General features: G+C 35.6%; 1 protein-coding gene across 1 annotated transcript; it reads right to left on the reverse strand.

Annotated features, from left to right (window-relative positions):
- Positions 1–4,248: 4,248 nt before the first annotated feature.
- On the reverse strand, positions 4,249–7,892 carry LOC136826127 (uncharacterized). The gene is given in 2 exon segments (XM_067083114.1): positions 4,249–6,657; positions 6,660–7,892. Coding segments are annotated over 2 exon segments (3,351 nt in total). The 5' UTR covers positions 7,744–7,892; the 3' UTR covers positions 4,249–4,390.
- Positions 7,893–12,844: the final 4,952 nt, after the last annotated feature.

Below are 12,844 nucleotides of genomic sequence, written 5' to 3' on the forward strand. Positions count from 1 at the left end.
TTTTTTTTATCCTGAAAACTTGCAGAACAGGTTTATGAAAGTAGACCCTCCCTCACTTTTAACCATGTAGTCTTGCGTACATCTTTACAGGTAATAGGATTCCCTGGAAAAGGTAATGGCTAGCATTTGATAGGTAGTAAAATGAATAACTGCAAAATGTTAGTAGTGCAAAACTTTAAACATGAAAATGTAATGAGTGGACTGAGTAAAAAATATTTTTTAATGAGTATGTTTCTAAAAATAAATTTTTCAGGGTGATTTACTGTAATCCCTGTGCTCATTTTGACCTACATTTGTTTTAATATATATGGGTAACTGTATTTAACCTCACAAAATTGCCAGAGTGCAAATAAAATCATGGACTTTGCAGATGGCCTCAGAATGAGTGCATAGTAAAGACCTAATGGTCTTGAGTGTGGGGCAGGAAAATATTGTTCTAACAGTCTCTGCTCAGCCAGGCCAACGTACTCAGTACTCAATGCATGCTGATTGGCTTAATATGAATGTACAGAGTACTGACTGGCTTATTGCTGCTGAAGGAATTTGGTGAGGGTAAAGGGTAATAATTGCAGGAGGTTGTGAGGACGGAGAAAAATCTGTCTTGGACTCTCTCTTGTCCTGTGGTTCTTCATCATATGAAGGTGAACGTACTAAGTTCCATTGAGATGCTGTATGTTGTGACTTTTGTAGGTGTGCCTATGCTTTTTTTAGGGTTTATCCTCTCTTTTTTTATGATTTTGTTCAGGCTTACTGCACCACTACCTGGCTGAAGGTCTTACTCCTTAAGATGAATCTTAAGATTTTAGACTGCCATGAAGAATGTGGTCTCTTATTTCTGTATTTCTGAGTATGGAGTGTCCAAGACGACATGGTGAGAGATTGTTCAGAAGAAGTAGGTCCTGTAATTGTATTTTTAAGAAGTTGGACAACAAAGCAGTGTCATTGGTTTTGTTTCAATACCAGACCAGCATTAGTGTTACAAAGATAAAAGCTTTGGGAGAAAATGTTAGATGGGTGCCTATGAATAGTGCACAGTATTGTGGATTAAACATGTTTTAAAAAAACTCAGTAGAGCTGTCAGGGTTTCTTTACACACAAACCCTCGTAAAGTCATCAGGGATACTCATGATAGCTAGCTTTGATAGCCATTTTAATTAGTAATTTTTTTAATTGTTTATTCACTGTACACAAAAACATACTGGCAATCATTTTAAAAGATTTTGGATAATGACACAGTAACCCCTCAACTTATCAGCTAAATTATTTGGGTGGCTTTTGCTAGGTCAACTTTTTATACATGGTTCACTTTTGATAAGTCCTTTTGAATCATATGATAAATATAAAGTATAGTTTAGCTTAGTGAGGTATTATATGGAAGTATTATCTGTGGAATATCTTGGATGTTCAGATTATATGTTCTGTAGGGTCTATCTGATAATTTGATAGGTTACTGTACAAACTTTAGTGTGCACTAGGTTTAACTTGCACAAAAAATTTTTTTTAATTATTTTTTTGATGGCTACCACAAAAGAATTAGGCTCCATAACTAATGAACTGAAAATGTCACCAGTAAAATAGATTACCATTAGAATACTGTATAGTATTGTACAGTATATAGAGTGGTTTTAATATTACTGTACAGTTCAATGATTCCAAGCCTGTTGCTTGTGCGCACTGCTGTGCTCTCTGATTGTCTGACAGCAACCTTTCACGTTTGTTAAAATTCTGCTCACGAGCACCACCTCTTTTGTGGACCTACATCTGGGAAAGTGCTGGTTCATGTGATGTAAGACTTGTCATCTGTGATTATACAAAACATTACAAATGCATAAACACTTGTCTGTGCTCCATCGCAGTTAGTTTTAGTGATTATTTGCTGGTATTTTTTTTTAATTACAGCTGAGTAATGTGTGCAAACTGTTTAACTTGTAAAAGTTGCAGTAAATGTAAAATTGATAAATTTCCCCAAATAATCTTCAGTTATATTGGCTGATCCAGATTCTGAATGATTACCCACTTGTGGATCAGTTATTTTTACCAATATCTGTACATTCCTTTTTTGATAAAATTATGCACCTCAACTAATGCAGATTACATTATTTTTATTTTAGTAAATACTGTACCTTTATATGAGACATCATACAGTAGAGAAATAATTGTGTTCTTTGTACATAGTAATATGTTATCCTAAGATGAAAACAAACAACTTTTGTATATAATTATTTATCAAAATGCCCAGTGTGGAGTCTCATGAATGGTAATAACTTCATGATAAACATTAGATCTTAACCAGTGTCGTCTGTAAACGTTCAACAGAAGAGACTTTTTAGTTTTGGGTTTTTTTTAGATGGGTCTTACCAGTTGGGCAGCTTTATAAATTTTCCAGTACCAGGTCATCACACCAAACTTTAATAAATCAGTTGGTCAGCTTTATAATTTGCAAAATTATGGTGGTGGTCTCATAATTACATAAGAGACTGATGGTACCCATCAGCTTGAAAGGACAAGAACCCTGCTACTGTACAGTGGAAAATTAATGGAGTAATTAATGATTAAAACTAGTTTGAAATAATCTGACATCGTTGTGCTTTGCTTCACTTTACGTCATATTTCCACCAACTACAGTTAGACTTCAGTACAGTACTGTAAAAACGTTTTCCTTGTACAGTACAACAACTGATAGTTTCTCAATCGGTGTACATGAATGTACTGTAATTTGCACCATAACATTTGAAAGGTGAGAAACAGTGGTAGCATTAATGTGCACTTTTTTAGTGTTTGCAGTTTTTTTATATAAATTCTGACATAACAGTATTTACATAAATTTTTATATCTTATGCAGTTGCCAAAATTTCAAAAGATATTTTCCCATATACTGGAGTATCTAGACTACTTTTGACCTAACTGTGTATTGAAAAATAAATGTATAAATAATTACAGGCAACTCAAAAAGAATCTGGCAGTGTTACAGTTGACTGTACTCTGCTTTGCTTTGCTTTACAGTATAGTTTTACTGGTTATGGTAATGTTTCAGCAGTGTCGTTTCTTACATTTTTTTGTACAGAACAAAAATATTTTTTGTCTTGAATGTATACAAACGTACATTATAGTATTTGACAGCTGAGAGACAATGCTAGTGTGAGTCACTTAAGTTTGCATGGTGGATGATCCTATTAAAGAAAGAATATTGCAGTAGCGTACATAAAGTTCATTATGCATTGTACATACTCGGCATAACATACATTCATCTAGCAATCATTTACCTACTGGTATCTTCTGTTACCATACCTAAACAGTAATGAAAATGTGCTTTTCCAAGCAGAGTTGACATATTAGACATTTTTCATTTTCTTATGCAGGTAAAAAGCTGGAGAGGAAATTGGTTTCTCGGCTGAGGTGGGCAAAATATTACTCTCTCCAGCACATGCATTTGATTCAATATTTTTTTGTCAACCGTACAAAAGCATATGATGTTCATGCAGTTGGTCAGTTGGTCCTTTGAGAGAAAAGATCAAATAACAGGTAAGTGGAACAACGTAGTGGTTTCCATACAGAAAATTATATAAATCCACAGAAGAAATAGGTAATGTTTTTATAAACATTTGAAGTTGAGACAGGCCTGTAAACCATGTAAAACTCTTCTATTTCATTTTCTTTTTCACAGCTGCCAAACAAGCATTGGCTCAATAACATAGCCATATAAATGTTAGGTGAATAAGGAAATAACCAATTTTAATAAGAAAATTGGCATTTTATACACTTTCACCTTTTTTGAGCTTACTAGTAAAACAAACTCATTGGTCTTGCCTTACATTTTATTCACATAAATACAAAATAAATTAGTAATAAATAAGAAAAAAATGACTAGATCCTTATATGAGATTTATGTCATAAGTAGTAATACCCAGTTTGCATGTGGAAACAGCTGTAATAGTACCATGGAAAAAGTGTATCAAAATATAACAAAGCTTGTGAGATGAAGAATTTCAGTAAATATAATCAAAATTATAATGGCACATTATGCTAAATCATATCTGTAAACCAGTATGGTAAACAGGTACAAAGCCAATTTACAATTTGCCTTCATTTGTAAGGACAATACATTGGCAGTACAGTAACGATGCTAGTACGTTATTCAGTCAATGAAAACACTGGAACAGAAATGAGCAAAATCTTGTTTAAAATACCTTTGAGATCATCTTACCATTACGTATGACTTCATTATGAATACCCTAGAGACTAAAGCGGGTGATTGTACAGCTGCACAACACCAGGACTAGAGAGAATTGTAATACTGTAAATGCGTAACTTTCGCCCAATTGAAAAAAAATTTACCATTTGACCTGACCTGTAAAATTTAGGGTGCTATCACATGTCACTCTTTGAAGGCTCAAGATGGATCTTCTTTTATCAAATCCGGTTGAGCATCAAAGCTTGCATTCCCAATGACGCTCTCAATTGATCCCAAGCCACTGACTTCTTCCACAAGATCCTCTGGCTCACTCTTTATGTCTATGTTTGAATAATCCGTATCACTGGAATTTTCATTTTTGTCATCTTTAGATTGGGTGTTGTCACCTGCTGCCGCAGCTGCGGCGGCAGCTCTCATTTGTTTCTTGTATTGCTCCACTTTCTCTGGATCTCTTATACACTCGTGAGTATGGACATAAACTTGTCTTTTGAATACTCTCCCACACCAGGTACAGGGAAATCTCCTAGCACCTTGGGCGTGGAAGGTCTTCAGATGATTGACAAGACTAATTCGCGTACAGAACTTCTTTGAACAGATATCACATTCATAATTTTTAATCCCTAAATGTGTGTCTATATGTCTTCTGAGGTGAGCTTTGCGATAAAACCGACTGTTGCAGTGTTCACACTCATAACGTCTTTCTTCTTCTCCCCCATGCAAGACAACGTGTTTAGCCAAGCACGATCGGCTCCTGAAACTTCGGCTGCAGTGGCTGCATGAATAGGGTTTTTCTCCAGTGTGAATTCGTTCGTGCATTGTCATGTTATATTTCTGCAAAAATTTCACCCCACAGAACCTGCAAGCATACTGTTTCAGCCCAGTATGAATTTTTTCATGCTGTCTCAATCCTCCTGTTGTTTTAAAACATAGAGAACACAGCTTGCATTTGTAAGGTCTTTCAGTTCGATGTGTTGCCATGTGAGCTGCTAGTGTGCCGGATTCCCCAAAACATCTACCACACATTTCACAATGGAACGGTTTTTCACCTGTATGGACGCGAACATGTTTACGCATCGTGGATTTGTCTGAGAAGGCTTTGGTGCAGTAAGTACATTTGTAAGGCTTCTTTCCCAAATGAATGTTCATATGGATTTGCAAAGAATACCTGGCTGTAAAGGAAGTGCCACATTCACCACAGGTATATGGCTTTTCTCCAGTATGAGTCCTCATGTGATACTTTAGGTGCTCTTTCCGCCGAAAAGTTTTCCCGCATACCTCACAAGGCTCAGTTCTGATGTCTTCGTGAATATCTCTGTGCTTTTTAAAGTTACCTGGAAGACTGAATCTCTTTCCGCACACCTTACACTGGTAAGGCTTTTCTCCCGTGTGAGTCCTCATGTGCCGCTTCATGCTTGTTTTATCGCCAAAACTTTTTTGACAAAAATAACAAATAATAAGCCCATCCCTCTGATGGTCTTCAAAGTGTTTTGCTAATGCTTTGATATCAGAACAAACTGTTTGACAATATGCACAGGTGAGACTTGGCATTGGTGTTGGCTCACTCTGGACTAATGCTTGTGAGGAGTCTGTTTCAGAATCTTCTTCCTCCATCACATTGTGTTTCTTTTCACTGCCTTTATTTGAAACTACACTGTTTTGGATTTGACTTGCTCCAGTAACAGGTGCGCTAACAGTGGCAGCTTCAAACAACTCATGAGGTTTTTCAAGATGGACACGGTGAGGAGTACCGAAAAAGATTTTTATCTTGAATGGACTTATTATGTTGACGCTTGGCAATATTAGACTTGTAGCAGGAGTCGGCATCACAGGAACATTGACAGGTTCTTCTTCAGCTGGAGGCTGTTCTCCTTCATCTATCTGAAGTGGGCCGAGGGAACTGTCTGAACTGTAATCATCATCATCGCCATCATTATCTTTTGATTCCTTATTTGTATCAATTTCTTCTTTAACATGCACTACCGTACTAGACTTACTTTCTTCCTTGCTTTCATCTTTGGTCGCTTTTATTTCTTCCTTGAGAAGTCCAGCAAAAAGTCCTTTATTTGACGATATGTCTTGATCTAAAGAATTATTTTTATCAACAGACCAAGAATTGCCGTTTCCACTTTTTTCAGCGTCCGTCAGCTTCATTATTTCTTGGCTGAAGGCTTCGACTGACATGTCATTTTCATCAATGTTATCAACTGGTTCATCTTTGATGTTGACATCCCCAAATATATCCCGAATAGAAGGACAGTGATTTGTACATACTTCTGCAAGACTACTTGATGCTTCTGTGTTTTTATTTGTATTTCCCTCCTCAGCCGGTTCACTCTTTATTTTATTGTCCTGGAGCTGACTTAAGCCACCTTTATATCTACCAGACTGGTAGCTTACTTCTGACAAACATCGTTCAAGTATGTCCTCCCAGGATCTGCTTTCTTTTGAGTTTGTGCATTTACTAAACCTTGAATCTCTGGCTTAACATCCTCTTCAACTGCGGTGGAACTTCTAGGATCGTCTTTTCCTTGTGATGTATTAGTCATATTATTTGCATTCAGATTAAAAGTGTTGTCATCGAGAACAATGTATTCAACATCACCAGAGAGAGTACTCATTATAGTGGGCAAAGACTCGCATTCTTCCCCTAACAGTTCAGATTCAGGCTCTTCATTTCGTATGGTCATGAGACTCTTTCTGCTACCTTGTGGTTTGTTGTTGAAAGTTGAGAGGTTGGTCAGAGATTTAACACCTCTCTTCCTGGGAGTTTTTCTCACTTTCTGATCGGCAGCAATTTTCTTCAGCTGCCCTTTTGCTTTCGATTTCCCCGTCATGACTGCAAAAATATACTTGTTTCTAGGAATGTCTGCAGGAGAGTTGGAGGAAATATTATCTGAATATTGGTATGACTCTGCAGAACACTTGTCACCACACCTGTGATTGGTAGTTAGGTAAATATGGAGTCGTGGGGTTGAACAATTACACTTGGTATCGTGGAGTTGTAAAATTTTACATTTATAATGAATAGCCTCTACTGTTAAATTATTAGGCAGTGATACAATTTTCCTCTCAGTTATTTTTCCTTCATCAGAACCTCTCGTTTCGGAGTCAGGTAGGTTTGCTCTCTTTCGACCAAGTAACAACCTGCTTTTAAGCAAACTCCTTTGTGCTAGGTGTTTGACTGAAGATGTACAAAAGTGTTTAAAATAGTTTTTAGAACTTTCACTAATTTTCCCAACTTCTTTTACATCACTATTAGAGGTGTTCATCAGAGGCCTCCCATCCTGTAGCTTCAGAGTGTGTGTTGTAATGTTCTTTTGTTTGATTTCCTTATACCTCTTGACAGCAGGAGCTGAACCCCGGATGTGGCATAGATCAGGCGAACTTTCTCTCGTTTCCAACAGTATTGTACCTGATGTCTGCAGAGAAGGAATGGAAGAATTCACAAATTTCAAGGAAGTACCGGCTTGCCTCTTCTGTCTTTTCAGACGTTTCAAATGGAAGCCCCTTAATTTATGTAGATAAAAATTAGAAGATGACTTACTGGGCATACTGAGAATGGTCCATTCCAAGAATGATAATAAATGAGTATTCAAGTCATTGTGCAAAATTTTCAAAGGACCACTTTTTCACCCACTCGCACAATACGGCTATTGTGATGACTAGAAAGATGAAACCACGGAACTGCTCTTAGTTCATGGCATCATTATCTGCACGGCACTAGTTTCTCCATCATCGATGTTTTGTCATCTGGAAAAGAAAATATGTACCCATTAGATACCTTCCAGACATGACAATATTATCATAGAACTATTTTCTGACATAAAAATAACTATAGTAATTAAAAACATTTAAAATTGCTGAAGTAAAATGTTGTTACAAAATGCATGGCACTCGATACGTAATGTTTTCTATACTAAATATTCATGAAAATTTACTTTTCTGTATCAAAATGTAGTGCTGTATAAGCTAACGTAAGACCTTGAAATATTTAGGTTATTCATAAAATCCATACAAGAGAAATCTGTAAGGGGAATATAATAATCTAATTAGCCATATATAATTTAAATAAAACTTGCATTTGCATAACTTGTGATGCTTTACTTGTAAAGTTGACAAATGCTTTGTGCCATTAGGATATTTGATGAGAAGTCCCAATTGGGGCAGTCACTTAAAGCCATCATGTGAACTTTTTTCAAGTCTTATAGAAGTAAAACTGAAGGTACTATACAGTACTTAAATGATAAGAATCACAAGTTAGCATATTCTGAATTCATTTTTTCAGTACAAATACCCGTCGTTTGTCATGCAAAATCCCAAATACTGCATTTTAGTGCAAACAAATAAAAAAAAATCAGCAGGCTCCAGTACAGTAGGTTAATACATTAAAAAAAGGTTCCCTGGGTTAACTGAACACTTTCTGCCTGCCAAGGCATCAACAAATGCCAGAGATTTCAGCTTTTAGAACCAGTCAAAATTACTGGGCATCATTTCACATATTTCATTTTCGTTCAGTTTCATTACTTTCTAATTGTAGGGTATAATTTGTTCTTGTGTTGTGAGATATTATTAATGAAATTTTTTGCAAAATTTCAACTAAGGCTTGCTAATAACACTGGCGAAATATTCTCCACTAGGTAGGAAGTAGTCCTAGAAAATGTCAATATCTTCCATTTAATTGATACTCTCAAAATAGCTTTGTAGTAGGTTTTACATTCTGTTTAGAAGTGCGAGCTTAAGCTTATGTCTCACTAAAAATGAGATGCTAGCATGTTTGGTGACTGACTGTTCCCTATTAATTTATATTGGCTGATCACACAGGTGACCAGCTCTTAATGAAACAAAATTACAACATTTGACATAGCCTAACCCTAACAGCAGAATGGCCCATCCTACCAAAATTCAATAAATGAGGCCAAAAGAAAAATGTTACCATACAATAAAATAAAAGAGGCTGATAAAAAATGTGATCTAGGTAGCCAAGATTGTTGAACTGAAGATGGTTCCTGAACATTCCGTTTCAATAACACTTGAAGCATTAGCCAGTATGATTTCCTTGGGTCTCAGTTAGTTCCCTAGTGGGACCTCTTGACTTGAAAGCTGGGCCATCAAGTTTTGTTACATGATGATGATGGTGATTATTGGTCAAATAATTGGGTTTCATGGCCTCAATGGCTAACATATGTGTCTAAATGTCTCCCAAGATTACACCTTTACACAACAAAGACATTCCTTGCAAACCTTACGACATGAAAATGATATATCTTTTACTCTGAAAGCTTTCCTTGTATAAAATTAATTAATCCCCAAACTTCATACTATATGGTATTAACTTTGCTTGATGTTAGGCCCACTTATGTACCCTGCAAACTAGGATAAGATACAAAAGTTATAAAATAATTTTTTTAATCCTGATTTGAGGATAGGCTGTATAGTAAAAAAAATATGCAATAAAAGGAATGAAAGTAAAACCACTAAAAATAAGGAAAATCGGCATTTATGCATTGTACTCCATTGTGTTTAGGCAAAAAAATGCACGGTATTTTTTAATCAGTGACGGGTTATTTATTTTGAAAAAAAAAAAAGAAGCAGTAATGTTTAAATAAAGGGATACGAACATCTCACTTAGGCACCATCACCCACCCTAAAGGGCAAACTACCCCCACAATGTTTCAGTCTTTCCCAAAGTTATCATGAATAATTTACCAACACTATCCCTTAATGAAAATGGTGTCGTGCTCCATTAAATAATAAAAACAGACAGTGTTGCACGAATTCATTCGCTCTAGTGAACGAGCGATTTTATGAACCAAGGCTAAGAGAATAAGTGATAAACAAATCAAAGCCAGACATATTTTTTTTAAATAAAAACATAGAATATATTACAACCTTTTAGACACGCAAAAATGACCGTGATAGAATTTGACAAATACTGGCGTGATATATACTGACAGTCTTTCGCACCTATGAAATATTAAAATAGTAAGTTTTACTGGAGATGCCAATCATTATTTTTAAAGGCCGACAGCCATTCTACTTAATAAATATTAGTACCAAAGTAAAAAAATAAAAAAAATATATGAACTTTTCACAGATTTGAAGCTTTTGAGCTGGAAAGGGCAAACGTGGCAACTAGAGATTTCGTGACATGTTTCGATAATCCGGAATTAAATACCGCCGACAAATTTAAACGTCTCACTTGGATAATATGTATATATATATCGAGTTGTTGAAAAGCAATATATATATATCGAGTTGTTGAAAAGCAAAGACTTTTATTTAATTAAAACAGTAGCTTAATGGTGTGTATGGTTATTTCAGCCCTTTAGGAGGAGGCAAGTTTGGAAATAGATATGGACGCTTAACTGTGATTGGCATCCAATGTAGAGGTTGACGCTGTGTTCGAGTGTAATTAATAGTGTTTCCAGTCTTGTGAACTATCTGCTGAGCAAGCATAGACTTTGGCGATAGGAAGAAGCAAGGTAACGTTCGTAAAATGTACATTTTTATAGTTTTATTTTTAGTTTAGGCCATTTTCCACAGTTGCTGGTCGACATTGCACCTGACATGTTGTTCAAGGAGCGTAAGGTGCCCTTGTGTCCATATTCCATATAAAGATGGCTTTTGGAGGGGATAAATAACCTATCAGGTGTTCTGTTGCCCCTATCTGTCTATCCATCCAGATTAAAGTAGGCTTGATTTAGGATGTATTCTTGAACATTTTTAAATTTTAAGTTTCGGCTAAGGTTGGTCCACAGAGACTGAACATGGCCGGTCAGAAAGGTTAGGTTAAATTTTATTTTATCAATTTTTTTACTTTTATAACGACTGCGATTATAAATCCCCGATTCTTTTATGTAGATTTGCCACTGTTCAACCAAGAAACCCGGAATTCCAACGTTTGTATGCCTATTTTTACCAACTCCATATAGTTAAGTTGGTATAGGCCTATATGTGTGTTTGTTGTGCGTGTCATATAAATCGATTCTTAATTTCTCACATATGTCCATACATATATACACACACTTATACACACACACTATACAGGTGTGTATTTAAACAACAAATACTATCCAACTTTGACCAACTCAAAATCGACATCCCTGATTCCAGCATTAGTCTTCCATAAACCTAATGAGATGTAGAGTAAACAAAGTTAAATGTTGTCATAATAATGGCCAAAACAATCGGCATTCGTAAATTTATAACCATCGATGACTTGCGAGTTACAAGCTACCATTATATCAGTTTTATTTTATTTGTTTATGATTGTACCCGTGTATTATGCATAGTACAAGTGTTTCAAACTTGTACAAAAAAAAAAAAAATTCTAAACGGACGGGCGACACTAAAGAGATTGTCATGTAGCATGACACTGCTACTTAGTAGCAAATTTAAACAATTTTACGGCTGTCACCTTCAGAATTACCCACAAAAGTTTTGTCATTCATGTTATCGCACAGGTTTTCCTGATAAGTTGAGAGAGACATTGATATAAAGTATTAAACATATCACGTAGGATCTATAGATGTTGAAAATTTTACTATAAATAAAGCCTTAGTTCGTTTAGAATCATACGTTTTGTGTATAGAAGGTTGAATATAGCTTTCCGGGAGTTATTTTTAACAGGAATTAATAGACCTAGTAATTTGCGTCAGCATTCGTGAAAAAGTATCGCCATTGATTAGCTAGAAAGGTAGGCGGTTTTTTCAACAGCTAAAATAGATAACACATGGAAAAAGAAAGACGATAAAATTTATGTATAAAACAAAGTACACAAGTCGGAGGAATAATTATGATTGTCAATCAGCGCTGAATGACCACATAGGTCCAAGCGCTTGGCCTAAATTCTGTATTCTATTCTGTTCTTAAGATTGTAAAGCAGTACCCACAGGAAGCTTTTTATTTCTCACTAATGGCGTTTAGCCATCTAGGCCCGAAAAAGTGCGTATACCATAACTCGACAGTAAAAATTTCCGTCATACTCTAGATTCATTTTCTGCTTTAAGTATGTTGGGTGACATCAGGGAAAAATAAAAATAAAATTTGGATTCAAGGGAGGAGTAGTGGGAAGATCTTAAAATGAACGAGATATCTGCATAGCCATGTGGTATCCAGAGAGAGAGAGAGAGAGAGAGAGAGAGAGAGAGAGAGAGAGAGAGCATGGAAGAGGTTGACAGATGATTTAGAGTTTATAGGCGTTCAGGTAGGAGCCTAAAAGGAAGGCAGGGGAGGAAACTTGTTTATATATGTGTATCTGTGTCCGGGTATTTCAATGAAATAACATTAAATGGAGGAAGCAGTAGTGAGGTTGAATAATATGGAAATCAAATAGATTCAGATTGCATACGACATTAAGGTTGTATACACCATAGGTTAAGAATCATCCTTTTTGATATATGGACTTGAGGTGTAATATGAGATTGAAAGTTAATTCTGATGGCAGGATAGTTAAAAATGATATCATATGGGATATTACGGATGTTCCATAAATAGACGAGACAGTGATAAAAGGGAAATTTAAGTTTACTTTGGTAATATCTTACGTCCAAAGGGAATTACATAGGATAAGGGCATCTGCTTCAGTCTTATATATATATATATATATATATATATATATATATATATATATATATATATATATATATATAT

This window comes from Macrobrachium rosenbergii, chromosome 40, assembly GCF_040412425.1.
Source record: "Macrobrachium rosenbergii isolate ZJJX-2024 chromosome 40, ASM4041242v1, whole genome shotgun sequence".
Classification (NCBI taxonomy): Eukaryota; Metazoa; Arthropoda; class Malacostraca; order Decapoda; family Palaemonidae; genus Macrobrachium; species Macrobrachium rosenbergii.